Below are 21,789 nucleotides of genomic sequence, written 5' to 3' on the forward strand. Positions count from 1 at the left end.
CTTAAAACATAGGTTTGCCCCAGTGGAATAGGTCAGTGGGTTCTCCACCAACCCCTCCCATGAGTCTCAGAACCATCATAGGGGCTTGTGGTCCTTTTGAGTTTTATCAGCATTTTCTTTTCTACCTAGGAAATGAGGGAGTAGCAGCCCACTTCCTTAATAACCCAAGACATGAAATAGTAGATAGAGCCAAACTGGGCCAGGCGAAGGGTGAGAGTGTTCAGTGTGGACCCTGAGGGCTTGTCCTTCTCTCATCTAGCACCAGGGCCGCACGCCTTACCTGGGCAGTGAGTTTCTGCCTCTCTTCCTGGAACCTCTGCCTCTCCTCCAGGACCTTGCCCTTGGCACTCTCGTACTTGGTTGTCATGGTCTCCAGCTGCCTGGCCATGTCTAGGGCCTCCTCCCGGCTCCGAGCCGCCTGGGCTTCTGCCTCAGCCCGCACCGCCTCGAGTTCGCGGGCTCGTCCAAGCTCTGCCTCCAGCTGCTGCCGCCCGTGGCTGGCCCGCTCCCCCAGGTTTCGGTTCTCCTCCGCTAGGCGGCCGTGGGCCTGCTGTAGTGCGCTCAGCTGGTCAGCATAGCCGGCGTTCTCTGCCCTCAGCTGCTGAGCCGTCTGCTCCTGCTCAGCCACTTTCTGTCGCAACGCGGACAGGTCCCCGAGCTCTCGGCGGGCCCGAAGAAGCTCTGCCTGCAGCGCTGCTGCGGCCTTCTCGCCCTGCTCAAGCTCCTCTCGGTGGCGGCTCTGCAGGACGCCCTTCTCGGCCTCTAACTGCTGGCAGAGGTGCTTGATGGGCAACAGCTCCCCAACGAGGGCCTGGGAAGCAGCGAGCTCTCGCTGCAGCGAGGACAGGGACTGCTCCTTCTGGGACAGCCTCTCACGCCAGGCCTTCAGCTCCTGCCCCAGGCCCTCTGCCCGTTCTGCCTGGGAGGCCAGCTCCCTCCGGAGACCATCTGCAGCTGCCCGCTGCTTTTCAGCCTCCTCCCGGAGCGCCTCCACCTCGGAGCTCAGGGCTGCGCTGCACTCGGCCGCCCGTGTGCTGGCGCTGGCAGTCTCTGCCTGGAGCAGGCGCAGGCGCTCCTCCAGCTTCTGGCTTTTCTCCGACTCGGCCAACACCAGGCGCTTCAGCTCTTTGCTTTCTCCCTCTTTCTCCAGGACTTGGAGGTTCAGGATGGACACTTCATGCTCCAGGCTGCCGACGAGGCTGCTATTCTTCTCAGCCTCCTGCCGGGCATGGGCCACTTGGGCTTTCTGCTCCTCTTCAGCCTTGCTGTGCTCCTGGGCTGCCACTCGGAGGGCAGCTAGCTCTTGGGTGCTCTCCTCCAGCTGAGAGCGGAGGGCAGCAGCAGTGCTTTCCTGACTGGCCTGGGCCTTCCGAGAAGCCTCGAGGCGGCGCTCCAGCTCGGAGGCCTTGTCTTCGTGCTCCCGGCACCGCCGCTCCAGCTCACCCAGCTTGGCCCGCAGAGCCTCCGACTCCTGGGCGCCTAACTGTGCGGCCCCCAGAGCATCTGCCCTGGAAGCTGCCTCCTCCTGGGCCAGCCGCTCTCTCAAGTCCTCAGTGGTCTTCTGCAGCTCAGCCCGTTCTGCCCGCAGGGCAGCCTCCTGCTTCTGAAGCTCTCTGAGCTGCTGCTCCTGGCCTTCTGCTCCTTCCCGGGCCTGGGCCAAGGCTTCCTGCAGGCCAGAGATCTGCTCGCGCTGCTCACTCAGGGAGCTCTGCAGCCGCGCCTCCAGCTCGGCCTTGGCGGCCTTCTCGGCGGCTAGGTCCGCCGCAGCCCGGTCTCGCTCCTCCCCCACATGGGCCGTTTCCCGCTCCCACCGGGCACGCTCTTCCTGCTGCTGCTCCCGGCTCTCTGCCAGAGCGCCGCGCACTTGCTCTAGCTTCTCCGTCAGCTGCTCTGCCTCTTGCTCCTTGGCTTGCAGGGCCGCCTGGATACTGCTCAGTTTCTGGCCCTGCTGCTCTTCCAGCTGCTTCGTGGCAGCCTTGAGCTCTCGCACCCGTTGCTGCTCTTCGGCCAGCCTCCGTGAAGAGGCTTCCTTCTCCTCGTCTGCCTTCCTGGCCGCAGCCGTGAGCTGTTCTACTTCCTCCCGCAGCTTGGACAGGCTGTCGGCCAGATCCTGAGCCCGCTCTTCCTTCTCCCGGAGCTGCTGGAGGGCGCCCGACAGGTTGGCCTCGAGCTGGGCATGTTCTTGCTGCTTCGCCTCCTGGCGCTGGGTGAGAGCCTCCAGCACGGCCACCTTCTCCTGGGCAGCCTGCAGCTGCTTCTGGGCCCGCTCATGCTCCTCCTTCAGGGTCTTCACCTGTTCCTCATGCAGGGCACCACGCTGTACCCCCTCCTTCCGGTTCTCCTCATAACGAGCACGCCAGGAAGCCACCTCTGAGGCCACAAGCTCGCACTTTCCCTCTGCCTCTTGCCGGGCAGCCGCCACCTTTTCCAGTTCCTGCTGCAAGGCTTCTACTTTGTCCCGGTGCCCCTCTCCAAGCTTCTGGAGCTGGGCCTCCAGAGCCTGCTGCCCTGCCTTGGCCTCCTGCAGCTGCCGCCGATCTCGGTCTCGCTGCTGCCCCAGGCTCTGCATCTCTGCCTCCAGCTCGGAAATGCGCCGTAGTTGCCCCTCCAGGGCCTCCGCAGCGTGCCGCTTCTCATCCTCCAGGATGCCCTTAGTGTTTTGTACCGATTCTTCCAGAGAAAGAAGTCGTTCCTGGAGCTGGGCATTCTCCTGGGCCAGTCCTTCTCTCTCGGACAGTTTTTGCTGTTCAGCCTTCAGCTGGCTCTCCAGTTCCTTGATCCGAGCCTGAAGGCTTTCTGCCAATTTCGCTTCCGCTTGGTGCTCCTCCTGCCGGGTCCTCAGCTCAGCCACACATGCGCGCAGCTCCTCTGCCTTCCGGCTCAGTGCGCTCTTCTCCTGCTCGGCCTTGGCGGCACAAGCCTGGGCGCTGTGACAAGCATCCGTGCTAGCTTGGAGCTGTTGCTGCAGAGCTCCCAACTCCGTGGCTTTCTCTTTCTCCAGCTCCTTCAACCGTTCCAGGGCTGCATCCCTCTCCTGCTGGGCCTCCTGGTACTTCTCTGTGGCAGCTGCCAGCTGCTGGTCCTTGGTCTGGCTGGTCACCTTCCAGTCCTGCACCAGCCCCTCGAGCCTCCCCTCCTCTTGTTTCAGCTTGTTGCTCAGTTGCTCCACCTGGCGCTGGAGGCCTTGGGAAGCCAGCTCTTGTTGCTGAAGGGTCTCGGTCAGTTGGGCTTGCTCCTTTTCAGTCTGTTGCTTGAGGTCAGCCAGATCATGGTCCTGCTGCTGGAGGGTGGCGTGGAGGGTGGCCACTTGGGCAGTCAGCTGGGCTTCCTGAGCCTGAGCTTTCTGCTCCAGCTGCTGCTTCTCTTCCTTAAAGCGGCCCCGCTCGGCTTGCATCTCCGATTCCCACTGACTCCGTTCATTCTCCAGTTGCTTAATTGTGGCTTGAAGCTCAGCATCCCTTGCGGCCAAGTTGGCTACCTCTTGTTTCAGGGCTTCCAGCTAAGCAAGGAGAAGAAACACACATTAGATTCTGGCTACCCACCTGTAGCCCAGAGGAATGGAAATAACAGGATAACAGGTGACATCTCATCACCTTGAGTTTATTTGTAAACAAAGAAACAAACAAAAAACTGGGTCTCCCAGGCTCCCCTAGGCTGGAAGTTGCAGGGCTTACATCTCTGTCTCTAGCCTTGTCAAGTCTTCCCCTCCTTTAAGCAGCCTGGTCCACACCCCCCTCCCAATCCCTAGGGGTCACATCACATGAAGAATAAACTTGGCACAGGCACCTCATTGGCCTAGCTTGTTGCACCTCAGAGTTTTTGAGCTCAAGGGACCCTCGTACCTTAAGTGATTATACAGGTGGGTGAGTCTCCCCAGCTGGGGAGGTTAAAAAGCATTTTACGTATTATCTTTCGTAAGCCTCAGAACAACATGTATGTAGCAAGCAAGGAAGGGAATATTTATCCCCATTTTGTTTATTTATTTATTTTTTAAAACCCTTACCTTAGAATCAATACTGTGTATTGGTTCCAAGGCAGAAGAGTGCTAAGGGATGGGCAATAGGGGTTAAGTGACTTGCCCAGGGTCACAGAGCTAGGATGAGGCCAAATTTGAACCCAGGACCTCCCGCCTGGCTCTCAATCCACTGAGCCACCTAGCTCTCCCCCATTTTAAAGATAGAAAAAACTGGCTCAGAGAAATGAACTAATACATCCAACAATCCACTTTAAGTAAGCTGCAGATTTCAGGTTCCTCCTTGGGTTTTCTGAATCCAAGTCCAATATTTTTTCTCTATACCATGCCACCACATGTGATCTTTGCAGAAGCCTTCCTTATAGAGATAGTCTATAGGAACATGTGGCGAGAGCAGCCATTAATAAGAGTGGTAACTGTGAGATTTGAGGCGTTGTGCATTGTCCATCTATAGGCTGCCTTTCTGGGCACTAAAGAAACAGACAACTGAATGTCCTTTCCCAACAACTACACTGCTAAAACCTTAGGGTTGAGGGGATGAGCCTAGAATATATATAAAGCCTTGTCTTGATGCCTGATCAGTCAAGTCACCATCTCTCTACCTGCAAGATGTCGCCCAACACCTCTCCCTTCTCTTGGGATGGATTCTTCCCAACCTGTGCCAGCTGCTCTTCCAACTGTGATATTTTTCCCTGGAGGATCTCATTCTTCTCTTCAAGGCATTTCTAAGAAAGAAACAAGACACCAAAATGAAGAGGTAAGAGTAGTTAAGGTTAGTTAGTAGTTAGTACCTAAATAGTCCAAGGTTAATCATGTAAATCTGCTAATACAACAGAATTGCTAACAATATTCAGCTGATAAACCTGGGAGAAAAGTCCTTAGAAAGCTGGAGCTAGGGGTCAGCCCAACCTACTTCTCCTATTTAAAGGATTTGTTACTCTATGATATTGTATTTCTGCAGAAGCCTTGTTCTCCGCCTGCCCTCCTCCTCAGGTTGCTCTTCCCCCCACCTGCCATTTTTTCTGCATGAAGGAAGCTCATTAATCCCAGGTCCTTTATTCTTTTTGGATCACACTATAGAAATCATTTTGATCTTGGCTTAAAACTAAAAGAGAAATTAAGGGTCCATAAAAGGGCAACTGGTAAATTCAACTAGGGATATGCTAGATTCTTATCAGATGACTGAGAAAGGATCTTAGCCAAGTTCTCAGTCCTCACTTCTCAGGGAAGTGTTATCACTTTGGAGATATTACCTTGTCTTGCAGGGTGGTGCTGAGTTCAGTCTCCAAGTGAACCTGTTTCTCCCTCCATTCCTTTGTGGAGCTGTTATGTTCTTCTGTCAAATCATTGAGAGCCTCCTGTAGCTGCAGCAGATGGCTGGCAAAATCCCGAAGCTGACAGACAAAGAGAACTTTCCAAATCACTTAGGACCTAGTAGATGAGCTATCTTTCCTTTCTTTCCAACAGGAACAAAACATATCCACTTACACACAGGCCAAGAAAAGGAAACAGCTACTACAAATCACATGCCTGATGTTGTTCCTACAGAACAGAAGTTGATGGCACTTTCTAGAACTTTAGTAGCAACCAATCATAGGAGACCAGGAATTGGTAAGGCCAACATATCTCACTGGACAGACAAGATACAGGCTACTTCTGTCCTGTTCTAGAAGCATCACAATTATCAGCTGCCTCATGGAAAGTCATGACACCCCACTAACATAGTACAACACCCAAAAAGCCACACACCTTGAAAGAAAGGTCCCCATTCTCCTCAGAGAGCTGGTCAATCTTGCGCTCCATCTGGCTCTTCTCAGTCTTCAAGTCCTGGCACTGTTTCAAAGCTTCATGAAACCGTACAATCAGACTGGAAGAGGAGGAGAGACATAAGAGAGGACTGCTCATCCTCCTACTTCAGACTGCCAGACCAAAACCCAGGACAAGCTGGATGTGGCTAGAGGATGGGATCAAAGGAAGGTGATTACCTACCTCTCATTTTTGTCACGTAATTCTTCCAGCTCTTTAGATTCCAGGGGTCCTGTGGCCTGCTTCTCATTTAGGAGAGCCAAGCGGTCAATACGCTGCTGCATTGAGGAGATCTGTGTGTCTGTCACAATGGGAGGAGGTAAGAAGAGATGCTCAAGGGCAGGAACACCAGGAGGGCAGTTTTCAGTAGCACGGAAGGGTGTATTGGGGGATGGGCAGCCGTGGGAGTGACAAAGGGGTATTTAGTCTAAGGTCCAACTGAAGATGGGGAATGATGGAGGAGGAGAAAGGGCAGGAAGAAGGGCCCTCCCAAGAAACCAACCTCACCACTCTCTGAACTGGGCTACTTTCAATCTGGTGGACACTAGAAACCAAAGTCACGGGACCGACCTCCAAAAAGTCAAAGCCCTGTGGCTCACCTGCCCTCTTCTCTGCACGAACCCAGAGAGCTGGGGACAGCCGAGGGAAGGAGATGGCCTGATTGTGGGGAGAGATGAAGAGGATGCTGAGGGGACGTTTCCCAGGTAAGCCCGGAACTCCCTCGAGGAAGGGACCCAATGCAGAAACCCTCCACACAAGAGGAGGAGAAGGCAGGCGGCTATCTACTTGCCTAAATACTCACCCTTCTCAGCCAGAAGTTGGCAGGTTTTAGCTAACTCCAGCTCCAACTCATCTCGGCTAGCCCGCTCATCGGCCAGCTGTTTCTTCAACCGTCTCATTTGGAATTGGGGAGTCTGAAGGATATCACCCATGGGAGAAGCAGGAGACCCTGACAAGAAGCTGAGGAAGATGTCCAGGAACCCCGAATCAGAACATCAAGTGACAAGGCTGGAGGAGCCACCCACATCCCAGGAAAGGCAGAGATAAAGTATATCAATTGCCAGATGACTCTGGCACCGACGTGCTATTCTTGGAAACACTGTGAGGCAAATCTCATTTGCTGCTTATTTTCTTTGTAGGATGGACCTTCAACCATTCAGTTTTTCCCCAACATAGCCCTGAACTCACTTCCCTAGCTGGAATTAAGTAAAATAAAGAGGGTCACATTACACTGCCCACTGAGCCCCCAAAATTTCTATTACAGTCAAAAGAAAAGAGGATTGAGGCAGAAAATGGCTCAATTTCTGGGTTGCCAAAGATGCAAGGGTTATATGTGAAAAGAAAATGCCCCAGAACGCACTTGTTTAGACCTGATGAGGAGGCAATCTTCTGCAGTTCCAAGAATCGAACTTCCTTCCTGGTTTGTTGGGTACGCATTGGGGAAAGTTCATCAGAGCTGGTGCTGGGACTACTGGAAAGGAGAGGAGCTGAGGGGGGAGGAAACAAAGTTCATAAGAAGCTAGATTTGGTCCAAGCAACAGCCTATTTATGACTTGTCAAAGGAGAACATTATAACCAAACCACTAAACATGAAACAGAAAACCACTTAGGGTTTTGCCATAAAGGTAAAGGAGCAGTAGTGTATCCCCTGGGGCAGGACCAATGGAGGTAATGAACTGGATACTAGAGACATACTTCAATGATGAAACAATTGACTGAAAACTGGTTAAATTGCTGCTAAGACAAAAGAAACAAAAAAAATCTCCAGCGGTGGGAATTACATGGATATCTCTGAGGACACAGCAGAAATACAGATTGACAAGACCCTCATTCATGCCTGTAGCAAGCTCTGGACCCTCTAAGGACTGTAGTTCACAGTCTACTCACCTTTTTGTAGGAAACTCTCCAAGTTGTCATTCAGACTGAGCCCATCTTCATGGTCCAACAGAAATTTAAGAATGGCAGCCAACTCCGACTGGGCAAGAGACAGAGATGGAACAGAAAAAGAATGTATACCCAGGTTGTGGAGAATACCAATGAGGCCGTGGCTACCCAAACTTTTTTCTTTCACCCATTTCCCTAATTGAAGATAGTCACAGGTGTCTGGGACTCAGTTCACTTCAATCTGTTCTTTCTGATGGATTCTTCTTCTGTATAACAATTTCAGGGAAGCCCTAGCCATGCTTCACTTCACTTTCAAGTCTCTGCTCTATCCTCCTTTCCTCACAGTCTCCAGGCCAACCCTTGATGCCAACTACATACTGCTTCCCTAAACCCCCTCCAATTATGGAACCATACTATACTGAACTATGTTACTGTTCCTGGATGGAATGAGTCAGTGGACTGCCCTAGGGCCCCATTCACCATCTCTATAAATTTTTGGACCAAAGTGCTCTTCTCTGGCTACTACTTGCCCTTGTGTGTTGCCCCCTCCTTAGAATGAGAGTTCCTTGAGGGCAAAAACTACTTTAGTTTTTGTATTTGTATCCCCAGTTTTTTAGCACAATAGTTGGCACACAGTAAATATTTTTTATGAATATTTTTTCATTCATTTATTCCTTCTTACAAAGGAATCCAGGGAAAAAATTAAGTAGGTTTCTTTGAACTTCTTTTGCTTTTCTCTAACAACAAAAAAAGCCATATGTGAGATCCTAGAGGACAGGTGGCTATCAAGTAGGAGATGCGGGTAGAAATCAGAAAAGACATTTTAATTGTCAAGAATGGATGGGCAGGAATTCAACAAGCAGAACAGGATAGAGAGCATTCTAGGCATAGAGAAAAGTATAAACAAAGGCACTGAGGACAAGGAGCAAAGCTGTATTTGGAGGGATAGAAAGTAGATAAATTCAATTAAGCAGAAGATGTATGGGGAATAAAGAGGTAAGACTAGAAGTAACCATCTAGTTTATGGCACTATGATAAGCCATGTCAGAGACTTGTTCTGGGAACCATGTCCATTGAAATGAAGCCAGTGGCCAACAGCATGGGAGAAAAGGAATGGCAACAACTGCCCCGGACAACAGAGTAATCCTCCTAGAGCAGTAATGGGCAAACTATTCCCCTCAGGCCAGATCCAGGCTGTAGTTTTTCCATCACTGCCTTAAGCAATTCCCTAATCACACTACATCTGGATGTGGGGGCATAGTGATTAGGGAATTGCTTAAGGCAGTGATGGGCAAACTATAGCCTGGATCTGACCCCAGGGAAATAGTATGCCCATCACTGTCCTAGAGATCAGGTTCAGATATAAGATGAGGAGTGCTAAAGAGTCAAAGAACCTAAATATCAGGCTAGCATAGGGGGAGGAGAAGCAAGGGCTTACCTGGATTTTGTAGTCAAATTGGTTCCAATCCCTCAAACTTTTGGAACTCATGGTGGAATGGTATAAGAGTAACATGATCACCTAGAATCAGTTATGAAGACAAGTTCTTAGTCATCCTTTCTCTTCCCCAATGTTCTCAACTTGGGACTCCATATCTATTTTTATGCTGCATCTATACCAACATTCAATGATATTATCTGTGTGCCTCCTTGCTCTACTGGAACTAAAGTGTAGAGCCCTTGAGGGAAAGGGTCTTATTTGTTCTATATTCCTCAGCCTAGGTGATAGATCAACAGGGTACTCATGAGTCAATAAACACTGACTGAGCACCTAGAATAGGGAAGATCCTATGTTAGCAATTATCACATGTCCACATATTTCCAGGTCTAAGGCTATGAGTAAGAGGTCTGAGACATGGTGCAGAGAAACACATGCTGCCCCACTTAGTACACATGCTTATCTCTACCTTCCAGAAGAAAAGCAAAAGTTGAGAGGCTAGATGAAAATAAATAGCCCTAAGTTAAAACTGGAAGGTGACACTGCCTTAATTCTCAAACAAGGTCCACTTGCTGGTTCCTTCCTTCTCCTGTTCCTCAGACGCCCCTGGGATATCCAGGGCCTGTCCCTGAGACAAGTTAACAGAATTCCCTGAGCTGGAAGGAGTCTTTTCAAATCATGTGATGAAGCTATGTCTACTCCAAACTTTCTTTTCCTTCCTTCCTTCCTTCCTTGTCTAAAAGGAGTAAATCAGTCAAGGCAGGTAGATATCTAGGCTTTGCTTATTTTTAAGACCAGAATCATAACTTCCTACATACCAGACTAAAAAGTCTTAAACGGTCTTGACCTACTTCACCCCACACACAGATTTGTGTATCACTAATTACCTTAGCCAACTCCAACTCCTCCCCATCTTCTAGCTTCTGCACAGACACTAGGCTCTCTGAGGAGGACCGATGTTTGCGGTTTTCTACAATGACAAAAAAGGCAGAAAAAAGGTACAAGTGAGTACACCCTAAAACTTTCCTATGGAATATGCTAGCCAGAATCAAAATAAACTTCTGTACTTGTGGGACACATGAAAATTTTGCCCCCTGTGTATTATGGACTATAAGAAGCTTTGAGTCATTCCTATTATTATGCATGTGACATTGAAAACTCTCCATGTTACAGGGAGTAAAATTAAAAGCATGTGCATTTCGAATAACAGTCTGTACTACTATAGAATTTTAGATTTTGCAAAGTGTTTTCCTCACAATCTTGTGAGGTAGTTAAGTACCAACTATTATTACAGATGAAGAAATTGAGGCTCAGAGAAGACTCAATGTCACAAAGCTAATAAAGGTCAGAATTATGTCTTGATCCCACATCTTCTGACCCCAATACCAGTGTTCTAGCTCATATTTAATAAAAAATAATATCCTAAAGTGGTGTTCTTTGTCCTACCCCTGTCTAATATGTGAGCATATTTTATCTTGGGTAGCTGCCTATTCTGCTTAACTTTTTTTTACTGGCTCTAAATACTGTATACCTGAAAGTCTCTCACCAGTCAATACTCACTAGCTGACAGATTGGTAAACAGAATTCCACCAACATTTATGTCTCTCTCATAACAATGACCTTCCCTTCTTGAGGTGGCAGGGTTAGCTAGGGAAGACCTCTGACTAGGAAAAGGGGAGGAAGAGAAAGGGGAAAGGAGAAGGATAACGTCTACTCAGGCCTAGAATGACTATGAATTCTTATCTATGCAAAATTCTAGAAAGAACCTAAGACCAAACTTCACACCTCAAAACTCCCTTTAAGTTATCATCCATCTCTTCCTCCTTTTATTTCATATCTAAGGATAAAATCTTTCTCTTCGCTAAGGCCAACTTCTCCTCCTCCTGCTAAGGCCAACTTCTCCTCCTCCCAGGCCCCGGATTCCATTCCCTCCTATCTTTTCCAGGAGCTTGTTCTATCAATCATTTCCTTTCTCTCTCTCTCTCTCTTTTTTTTTAAACTTGGAACCCTTGCCTATCTAATGGTTTTAGCCATGCTACATATAAACAAACAGAAGCCTACCATTCTTTAAAAAAAAAAAAATCATTTGACCCTACTTTGCCCTCTGAAGCTACATCCTATATCTTCTTTCTCATTTCACTGCCCAAAACCTTGAAATAAATATTTGCATTACCTTTCTTTTTCATTTCCTTATCAATAGCTAGCATTTATCACTTATTCCTCAAATAGTCATTTGAAGACTGATTTCTGGGAGCATGGCTTTCTCTTCAAGGTTACCAAAAAAATCTCTTCATTACTAAATAAAATTACTTTTTCCAGTTCCCATCTTATTTATGTCATCTTTGCAACTTCACATCACCCACTACCTTCTCTCCTTCTGTAGACTTATTCCTATTGTAATATAAGATTTTTAACTTTGCCATGTTGGCTTAGGGCAACAGCAACTCTCTTTGCTTTAGTGGCAATGTACTCTCCTGCCTTTGGATTGCTTCTTTATGATCTCCTTTGCTGGGTCATTACCCATCTCCTGTTGTCTCGAGAGTAGATGCCTTCTAAAAACCTGGGCATTCTTCCCTTCTATATTCTCTTCACAGATTATCATGCCAGTTCTCATGGGTTCAATTATATATTTAAACAGATGACTCCCTAATCCACATATGCTGCTTTAATATCTTTTCTTTTATATAAAGTCTTTAATTTTCAACTGCCAGCTAGATGACCCCTAATAGAGATTCCATTAGCATCTGAAACATTACCATGTCCAAAAAAGAACCCACCATCTTTTCTCAAATCCATCTCTACTACAAACATTTGCAACCTTCTCACTAAATCTATTGCCTTTTAAACATGGACATGGTTCACCACTCTAGTTAAAGCCTTTATCTTCTCTGCTATAATAATAGATTCCTTAGTCTTTCTGCTCAAGAGCCTTTCCATACCAAATTATCCTTACCACAGCTGACAAAATACAAGTATGACCCCAACCCTCTTCTGTTCAAAAAACATCAGTGGCTTATTATCACTAGGATAAAGTATCAATTCCTTGGTCTGGCACTGAAGCCCCTTCACAGTCTGGCCTTATTCACACTAGTCACATTCTAGTCAAGCAGGAACATAGCTGCTCTTGGTGCTTAACACTCCATCTTCCATTCCCTTGCCAGGAAAGCATTTTCCTTTGTGTCCACCTCTCCGAATCCTCTGCTCCCTTCAAAGCCTTTTTTGGGGGTTATTTTCTCTGATATCCTCTAGCTGCTAGTGTTCTCCTTTTCAAGTGAATACTTGTGGTGTTTCTCTAGTAGAATGTCCTGATCATGGGTATTCTGTGGGAGTGTAGAGACTGTTTGGTTACTGTCTTTCTACCTCCAGGACCTAGAAGAACATGCTTGCATGTAGTAGACATTTAATAAATGCCTTCATTTAGTTAATAAATCCAGCAGTTGAACTGAATTGATTTGAGCCAGTAGAGACAATGTGGTGTAATGGAAAGTGCTCTGGCCCAAGAATCACAAATCCTGGGTTGGAGTCATAGTTCCAAAACTCATTGGCCTAAGGGGCAGCTGGGTAGCTCAGTGGAGTGAGAGTCAGGCCTAGAGACAGGAGGTCCTAGGTTCAAACCCGGCCTCAGCCACTTCCCAGCTGTGTGACCCTGGGCAAGTCACTTGACCCCCATTGCCCACCCTTACCACTCTTCCACCTATGAGACAATACACGGAAGTACAAGGGTTGAAAAAAAAAAAAACAAAAAAAAAAACAAAAAAAAAACTCATTGGCCTATGACCCCAGGGCAAGTTAGATAATATCTTTAAGCCACAGTTTCCTCAGCTATAAAACTAGAATTACAATATTGAATTACCTTCCTAATAGGGCTGTTGGGAAGAACACTCTTTGAACCTTGAAAGTACTAAATGGAAATTATCTTAATGTTTTTACTTTTTCAAAACATTTTATCTGTTCCAGTTCATCTTCTCCAACAACACAGTAAAGAAAGGAAGGCAGATACCCTCCTCTTTTTAGAGATGAAGAAAGTGATATTCAGGAGGCAAAATGGGAGGAATATGCTCAGGATTCTTCACAGTTGTACTGAGAGACACCAGTCTTTCATTGCCCATGCTCTCCTCAGAGCTGGGGGAAGGAAAACCCTGTATAGGGTGACTTACTCTCAGACATCTGCATAACTTAGTAGAGATGTTTCTAGGTCTTGAGGGACAGCTATGAAATCATAGCCAGCTCTCTCCTATTTATTCCTTTTATTTAAAAAAGGCTTCTGAGGTCTTCTCCTCTCTCCAAGGACCTCTGTGATCTCACCTTCTGGCTCCCCAATCCCAAAGGGTAAGAAAATGAAACTCCTTCCCCAGCAAGACAAGAAAGATGCTCACTCTGCAGAAAGCTGGTGATGAAGTTAAGTCTGTCCAGCAGAGGCTGCTCCAGGATCTGCTGCCCCTCTTCAGTGCCATGGCTAGAAACAGAGGAAGCAATAAAACAAAAGTGCTGGTAACTGCTCCATTCCATCCCCAAATGTGGATCCACTCCCCCAGTCCTGGCCTGCCTGAGGCCTAGAGTCCCACAGATAGGTCAGACCTGTACTTGTTTCTGGGAAGGAGAATAAGAAGCAATTCGCCTAACATTCACAACTTTTTTACCTTTCTCAATTAGTGTTTGCTTCTGTATAAGGAAAGAAAGATGAGGGACGAGCTAGTGAGTTTTCCATCACTGGAATTCTTCAAGGAGAGGCTGGATGGTCACTTTTAAAGATGTTATAGTCAAAGTGCTATTAGAGCTAAGCTACTCTCTAAGGTTACTTTCAGATATATATATATATATATAGATAGATAGATAGATAGATAGATAGATATAGATAGATAGATATAGATATAGATATATGTAGATATATCTATATATATATATAACCCTTACCACCTTCTGCCTTAGAATCAATACTAAGAGAGGCAGCTAGATGGTTCAGTGAACTGAGAGCCAGGTCTAGCAAACAAGAGGTCCTGGGTTCAAATCTGGCCATAGACACTTACTGTGTGACCCTGGGCAAGTCACTTAGCCCCCCAATGCCTAGCTCTTACCAATCTTCTGCCTTAGAACCAATACATAGTATTAATTCTATGACAGAAGGGTTAAAAAAAAAATCAATACTAATTACCAGTTCCAAAGCAGAAGAATGATAAGGACTAGGCAACTGGGATTAAGTAACTTGCCCAGGGTCACATAGCTAGTAAGTGAAGCAATCCACTGAGTCACCTAGCTGCCCCTAAATATAAGTCTTTTTTTTTTTAAACCCTTAACTTCTGTGTATTGACTTATAGGTGGAAGAGTGGTAAGGGTAGGTAATGGGGGTCAAGTGACTTGCCCAGGGTCACACAGCTGGGAAGTGTCTGAGGCTGGATTTGAACTAGGACCTCCTGTCTCTAGGCCTGGCTCTCAATCCACTGAGCTACCCAGCTGCCCCCTAAATATAAGTCTTTAAGAGAGATTTTTATGATCTGGGAAAGGCTGAAATCAGATGTATATAGTCTACCTCCCAATATGGGGAAGCTCAGTGGAGTAACTTAAATCACTTCTCTGCTCATAAGTCTTCAGTGGCTCACTACTGACTAATGTGAAAGTCTTCTGATTGGTATTCAGGGACCTATATAATTTGGCACCACCCTACCTTTCTAGTCTTATGTCACATTAGTTTTGCTCTAAAATCTGGTTAAAATGGGCAATTCTCTGCTTTCTCAAACACTTGTCCTTTTTCTTTGCTTATGCCTTGAATGCCTTCTGTCCTCCTCTTTACCTACTAGATTTCATATCCATCTTTTAGAATACAATTCAAGTATCACCTATTCCAGGAAGCTTTGGTCAAAACCCTTCAGTCAGTAAAAGTCTTTGCCTTTTGGACCTTTGTGTTCTTGTGCATTTAGGATTACTAACCATGTAATAATGTATATTATGACTATCTGTAGTGGTTCTTTTTCAGCTACTAGATCTCTAAAGAGACACTTCATCAAAATCTTATAGTTCTAACTCTCAATTTGGGATTCTAAAAATAGTATTTAGTGGTCATGATTTGTTTACAATTCTCAGGATTTCAGAGAAATGGAAGGAGGCAATGGAAGAAGCAAGAATGGGCAAGGTGAAAACAGACAAGAGAGGGAAGAATGAGTGGGAAGCTGGACCAATGATTCTTGAAGTTATAAAAGAAAGGATAGGACATTAGAAGTCCTGGACTTAGCAAATGACAACACTGAAAGGGGACTGATAGAGACAGGAGACTTGACCAAGAACTGAAAATAACCGAACAGAGAAGAGAGGCCCTGGAAAGTCAGGGCAAAGTTCCGCCACGGAACAAGGCTGAAGACAAACAGAACCTGTGACAAGCCCATGGAGTTAGATATTTTCCCCAGAATTTGGGTATGAGCACAACTATTCTCCCACTTGCTCATTCATTTTGTAGGTTGCACAAAACAGGGAACAAAGCCAACCAAGGCATAGAGGAAGGCAGCAGGGGGAGCTCTCAAATCAAAGTAAAAACCAACAGCTTTGCTGATCACAACAGATAAAAGGCATTTAGCTTTAAAATTCAACAAGATCTTTTCTGCTTATTCTTGCCTTAAAGACTTTTATGCTATATGTTTTCTGTGCTCCAAACTAGAGTGTCTTCCTCTTCCATCTAAATATTGACCATCCTTCAAAGTCTAGTTCAAACCTCAACTTCTTCCAGGAAGCCTCTAGTACACCAGCTCGAGTCATGTTGTCTCTGAACTACTGTGTCACAATCACAGCCACAAAGTTTAGCACTTAAAACATACTGTTTGGTGTACTTCAGTCTATAAGTTCCTGGCAGGCAGAGATCATGTGTCTTTGTATTCTCTATCATGCTTAAGCACAATGCTCAAGGCATCCTTATTGGCTGACTTTAAATCTCTGATTCTATAAGCTCGGAGGGTATGGAGTCAAACCTTTCTTTCATCTCTTTCTCATTTTCCCTCTTTTCACTCCTAATTCTTACCTCTGAGGTCAAACTAAATAACTCTCATCCTAGTTGCAATATATGCTCATCAGAATGCTTGTAACCAGGAATCATGGCTCTCTTAATTTCTAATCTTTTCTAGACTAATAATATCTCCAAGTCCTTTAATCCTTGCACAGTCTTAATGCTCTGTAACCTCACCATTTTGTTCTCTTCTAAAGAACGTGCAGCTTGTCAACATTCTCCCTAAATATGGCTTCAAAACTGGATATGTGACACTCTAGATGTATAAACAAGACAGAGATGGGGACTTAGTCTAATTTCAAATTGCTTGCAGAACTCTTGTGCCAATTCACAAGTCCATCAATAGTGTGCTTGCCTTTCCACAACCTTCCAATAATGACTTATTATATTTTGACAAACTTGCCAATTTTCTGGATTTGAGGTAAAACGTCAAAAATTGTTTTGATTTTCACATAAAATCAGTGATATGGAACAAATTTTTCAACAAATTTTACAGTTTGGAATCTTCTTTTAAAAATTGTTTGTTCATCTCTTTTGACCACATTCATTTGGGAAGGCTCTGGTTATGTAGTTGTGTTAGTACCCTACATACTCCTGGATATCAGACACTAGTAAAAGATATTTGATGCAAAGATTTTATTGATACAAAATATTTTCCATTTTCATTTAATCTAAATGATCTATGATCTCCTTTAGGTTTTGTTTAAGAATTCTCTACAGCTATACTTTTTTCCTGCTTGAAAAAAAGTAGCAGCCTTTAATACTGACGTCGTATATCTACTTTTAACTTATTTTGTATCCATATGGCAAAAGATGTTGGTCTGAACAAGATTTCTGCCAAAGTTCCAGGAAAAAGGATTTGCAAAATAGAAAGCACAGGACAATTAGCTCTATGCCAACTAGCCTTTTAAAGCACTTCAGCACCCCTGGATTTAGAGTCAAAGGACCTAAGATTGAATCCTGTCTCTGCTATATATTATCTGTATGACCTTTTAGGCAATTCACTTACCCCCAATACCGTAAGTTTCCTTATGCATAAAATAGGTGGAGGGACGGGGAAGAATAGATCAGTGTTGTCCAACTCAATTAGAAATGGGGGCCAATACGTCATGCATAAGAATCCCTGTGGGCCATATGTTGATTTAGAAAACCATGTGTTAATATTATCTATGTTTAGCCCAAAGGTTGAGTGTTTGACACCTTTGGACTAGAGGATCTCGTTCTTCTCACATTCAATCTCACTACAACTATGTTCAATGAAGTATGTGGCTGATTTGTATCTTAGACTACTTTCTTCCTAGTCAGCTAGGTCATCAAGAATTACCATTTGCCATCCTATCCTCAAAGGTCAAGCATTTTAATGCCTTTTCTCCAGATTAAGACATATATATTAGAAGACAGTGAGAGCTAGTTTCAATACTCAAATGTTTTTTCTTGTGTTAAAGATCTTAGAAGTTCCTTTATATGATTCTTGCATGAAGCAATCTATACTCTTCTAATCACTTACTTATGGACAACCAATACCTAGAATTAGCCAGTGCTTAGACCAGTCACTAGGGAAGGAGGATCTCTTAGGCACTATGTTTGATGTAGTCCCCAACCTAGGAGCCCCATGTTTCCCTTAAAGTCATTTGGGATGGGAATGGTTCCTACTCACATGCGGTTGATGATCTGGATGAAGATGTTGCAGTCTTGGAGCTCTAGCACTGATGTCACAGGTTCAGCAACCTGTAGGCTGTTCACCTGCAAGATAGAGAACAGCCAGATAAAGCAGGAGTCATTTGCAATTAGCAAGGTGTCTCAAAGATCAGACCTCAGGCTTAGGGGTCAGGTCAATATTTACACCATTCTACTTGAGGCTATGGGAGCAGAGAGATGAGAACAGATATGTGATATTGTGAAGCAAGAATCAAAAAGACTTGGCAAATGGCTGGGTATGAGGTAGGGGATGGGGTGAAGATGCTCAAGATCATACCATATTTAGATTGGTAGAAGGTTGGTGATTTTTAAGTTGTAGAATAGAAGACTTAGAGAAAACATGATAATGATTTTCAAGTATCTGAGGGGCTATTAAAAAATCAGACTTTTCCTGTTTGATCCTAGAAGGAAGAACCTTCTAGAACCATGTTGGCAATCTCGAAAAGGTTTGCCACTGGTGTTCCAGAAACAAGAGGGGAAAATTGCATAGAGGCAAATTTAGTCTTCAGGTAAGGAAAAACTTCATTCCTAAGAGCTATGCAAAAGTGGAATGGATTATCTTGAGAGATATTGAGAAGCCTTCAAACACAGGTATAAAGACCATTTATTTATGAATGATACAGAGGAGATTCCATCAAGAATAGGTAGGACTAGATGGCTTCTGAGGTCCCTTCCCCACTTTCAACTCTGAGGAGACAAATATTTCTGCATATGTCTAGCATATACCATGGGATAATATATTTAGACCCATTCAAAGATCATCTATCCAAAGCTTATGTTGCTTTATTTTTAAACTTTTTATTGACATCTTTTGCATTTTAGTGACCTTGATCTCTGAATATTTTCTTGCCCTTTTCCTATCCAGCAAGCCATAACTTCTAACAGAACAGAGATGAAAAAGGAGTTCAACTAAACCAACCAACATATCAACAGTGTCTTACAGTTTATAACATTTCCACACTCAAAGTCCTTCATCTCTGCAAAGAAGAGAGGGAAATACATTTTTTTTCAACTTTTCTCTGGTCATTATAATTACAAAGTTCACAGTTTAAAAGGTTTTTCTTTTCTTTTTAGATTTAAATTTTATTTTTTTTAGAAAAATTTTCCATGGTTACATAATTCATGTTTTTACTTTCCCCTTCACCCCCCCTTCACACACCCCCACATAGCCAACCCACATTTCTACTGGTTTTAACATATGTCATCAATCAAGACTTATTTACATATTATTGATAGTTGCATTGGTGTGGTCATTTCCAACCTACATCCCCAATCATGTCCGCATCAACCCATGTGTTCAAGCAATTGTTTTTCTTCTGTGTTTCCACTCTTGTAGTTCTTCCTCTGAATGTGAGTAGCGTTCTTTTCCATAAATCCCTCAGAATTGTCCTGGATCATTGCATTGCTGCTAGTACAAATGTCCATTACATTTGATTTTACCACAGTGTATCAGTTTCTGTGTACAATGTTCTTCTGGCTCTGCTCCTTTCACTCTACATAAATTCCTGGAGGTCTTTCCAGTTCACATGGAATTCCTCCAGTTTATTATTCCTTTGAGCACAGTAGTATTCCATCACCAGCATATACCACAATTTGTTCAGCTATTCCTCAATTGAAGGGCATCCCTTCTTTTTCCAGTTTTTTGCCACCACAAAAAGCGCAGCTATAAATATTTTTGTTTAAGTCTTTTTATCTATGATCTCTTTGGGGTACAAACCTAGCAATGCTTTGGCTGGATCAAAGGGCAGGTAGTCTAAAAGGTTATTCTTTTCATTTACACTGTCATCAGAAAGTTCCTGGGTTAGGGACTTCTGGGCTAAAATGGCTGCAGAGTACAAGCAAGGGACCTTCCTCTCCTCACCACCTACTGATATAAAGAGCTTCAAAAGGGCAAAAGTCAAAATCAGATGAGTGAAGGGGCTCATCAGTAGGGAATAGCCTTGAAGGTGGGCAGGTTTTGGGCATTTCCATGCTATAAGGGGGTAAAATTATTCCTACCACAGCTCTAACTGATCATCCCTCCCCCACTCTACTTACAGCTCCAGAATCGGGGCAAGCACACCAGAGTCAGAGAGAGCACAGGGCAACTGCTAGGCTCTCGGGGAGCTAGTTGAGGACACCAGAGACGTAATACCCCATAGAGCAGTGAGACTTAGGACCCCAGAAGGCTGAGGAACACAAATATTGGGTGCAGAAATAGGGCAGAGAGGAGCTGCACACAATAGATGCAGTGGAGACTGAAAAATAGCTTCAGGCAAAAAACTTCTCTGTAGCCCAATACACAGAGAGCCTGCCCTCCTCACTCAGACTACTGCCTGGGAAGGAAAGAAAGAACTAGCACAGAAATGGCCATCGGCAACCAGAAATTATAATCTGCAACTAACAAAAAAACAAAACAAAACAAGAAAAGAACCTTAACCCTTGACAATTTCTACAGAGAAAAATCCAGACTACAGAGGAGACAGCAGAGGATGACAAACAAGCAAACACATCCAAATCTTAAAAAAAAAAAAAAAAAAAGGAAATTGGTCACAAGCTCTGGAGGAGCTCAGATTTGAAATGATGAACAAAATGAGAAAGATAGAAGAAACTTGGCAAGAAAAGTGGGAAATAGTTCAAAAAAGAAAATAAAAGCTTAAAAGACAGAAATCTCCAACTAAGAAACTTGGCAAGAAAAGTGGGAAATAGTTCAAAAAGAAAATAAAAGCTTAAAAGACAGAAATCTCCAACTTGGAAATAGAAGCACAGAAATCAAATGAAACAATAAACAAAGTGAAGACCAGAATTCACCTGCTATAAGCCGTGAAAAGCAGGATAGACCAAACTGAAAAGGAAAATCAAAAGATCACAGCTGAAAACCAGTCTTTAAAAACTAGAATTGGGCAAGTAGAAGCTAATTATCTCATAAGACAGAAAGAATTAATAAAGCAAAGTCAAAAGAGTGATTAATGAGAAAGAAACATGAAATATCTCATAGAGAAGATGGTTGACTTGGAAAACAGGTCCAGGAGAGACAATTTGAGAATCATAGGCCTACCTGAAAACCTGGAAATAAACAGAAACCTTGACGTCATACTACAAGAAATTATCCAAGAAAACTGCCCTGATATTCTTGAATAAGAGGGCAAAATAGACACTGAAAGAATCCATAGATCACCCTCTACATTAAATCCTCAAAAGACAACCCCCAGGAATGCAATTGCCAAATTAAAGAGCTTCTAAGCTAAGAAGAAAATATTTCAAGAAGCCAGAAAGAAACAATTCAGATAACAGGAAGCACCAATCAAGATTACACAGGATCTGGCAGCCTCCACACTAAAGGACAACAAAGCTTGGAATATGATATTCAGAAAGACAAGAGAATTGGTCCTATAAACCAAGGATCACCTGGTACCCATCAAAACTAAATATATACTTCCAGGGAAAAGTATGGGCATTTAACAAAATAGAAGATTTCCAAGTATTAGTAAAGAAAAGATCAAAACCAAAAGGAAAATGTGATGTCCAAATACAAAATTCAAAAGAAACATGAAAAGATAAATAAGTAAGAGAGGAAAAATATTTTTTTTTCTTTTGAGGGCTTCAGTAAGGTCAAATTGTTTATACTCTTTTATGGAAAAATGATATTTTTAGCTTTCAAAAACTATTAACTATCATCATAGTTAGAATTATTCATTGGTAATGGTTGGGGTACTAAGTGGTTTAAGATGTTATGTAAAAAAAGGAAAGGGAGAAATAGAAGATGGCACCAAGAAAAACTTGAAGGAATAAGAAAAATTGGATAAATTATACTACAAAAAAAGAGGGACATGGGAGGGGGAGAGGAAGAATACTATTATAAGAAGGAGAGGAAGAGAGTGCTAATAGGTGATACTTAAACCTTACTCTCAGTGGAATCAACTCTGAGAGGGAAGAGCATCTAGATCCATTGGGATATCGAATTCTATCTTACCCTACAGGGAAGCTGAGAGGGGAAAATTTAGGGGGGGGGAGTGGGATGGGGAA

General features: G+C 44.3%; 1 protein-coding gene across 2 annotated transcripts in view; it reads right to left on the bottom strand.

Annotated features, from left to right (window-relative positions):
• The window catches only part of NUMA1 (nuclear mitotic apparatus protein 1), a 60,132-nt gene that overhangs the window by 15,846 nt on the left and 22,497 nt on the right, over positions 1–21,789 (bottom strand). Inside the window, exons 3-14 of one of the 2 annotated variants that reach the window (XM_044668100.1) lie at positions 17,744–17,829; positions 13,475–13,554; positions 9,986–10,068; positions 9,102–9,182; positions 7,667–7,754; positions 7,140–7,266; positions 6,582–6,739; positions 5,963–6,080; positions 5,723–5,840; positions 5,227–5,367; positions 4,576–4,698; positions 281–3,499 (exon numbers count right to left, since the gene is read on the bottom strand). In XM_044668100.1, coding sequence (XP_044524035.1) covers positions 281–3,499; positions 4,576–4,698; positions 5,227–5,367; positions 5,723–5,840; positions 5,963–6,080; positions 6,582–6,739; positions 7,140–7,266; positions 7,667–7,754; positions 9,102–9,182; positions 9,986–10,068; positions 13,475–13,554; positions 17,744–17,829 — 4,422 coding nt within the window. Of the gene's footprint in view, positions 1–280; positions 3,500–4,575; positions 4,699–5,226; positions 5,368–5,722; positions 5,841–5,962; positions 6,081–6,581; positions 6,740–7,139; positions 7,267–7,666; positions 7,755–9,101; positions 9,183–9,985; positions 10,069–13,474; positions 13,555–17,743; positions 17,830–21,789 lie in introns of those variants that run through there. The other variant, XM_044668101.1, reaches the window with a different exon arrangement.

Source organism: Gracilinanus agilis, chromosome 3, assembly GCF_016433145.1.
Source record: "Gracilinanus agilis isolate LMUSP501 chromosome 3, AgileGrace, whole genome shotgun sequence".
NCBI lineage: Eukaryota > Metazoa > Chordata > Mammalia > Didelphimorphia > Didelphidae > Gracilinanus > Gracilinanus agilis.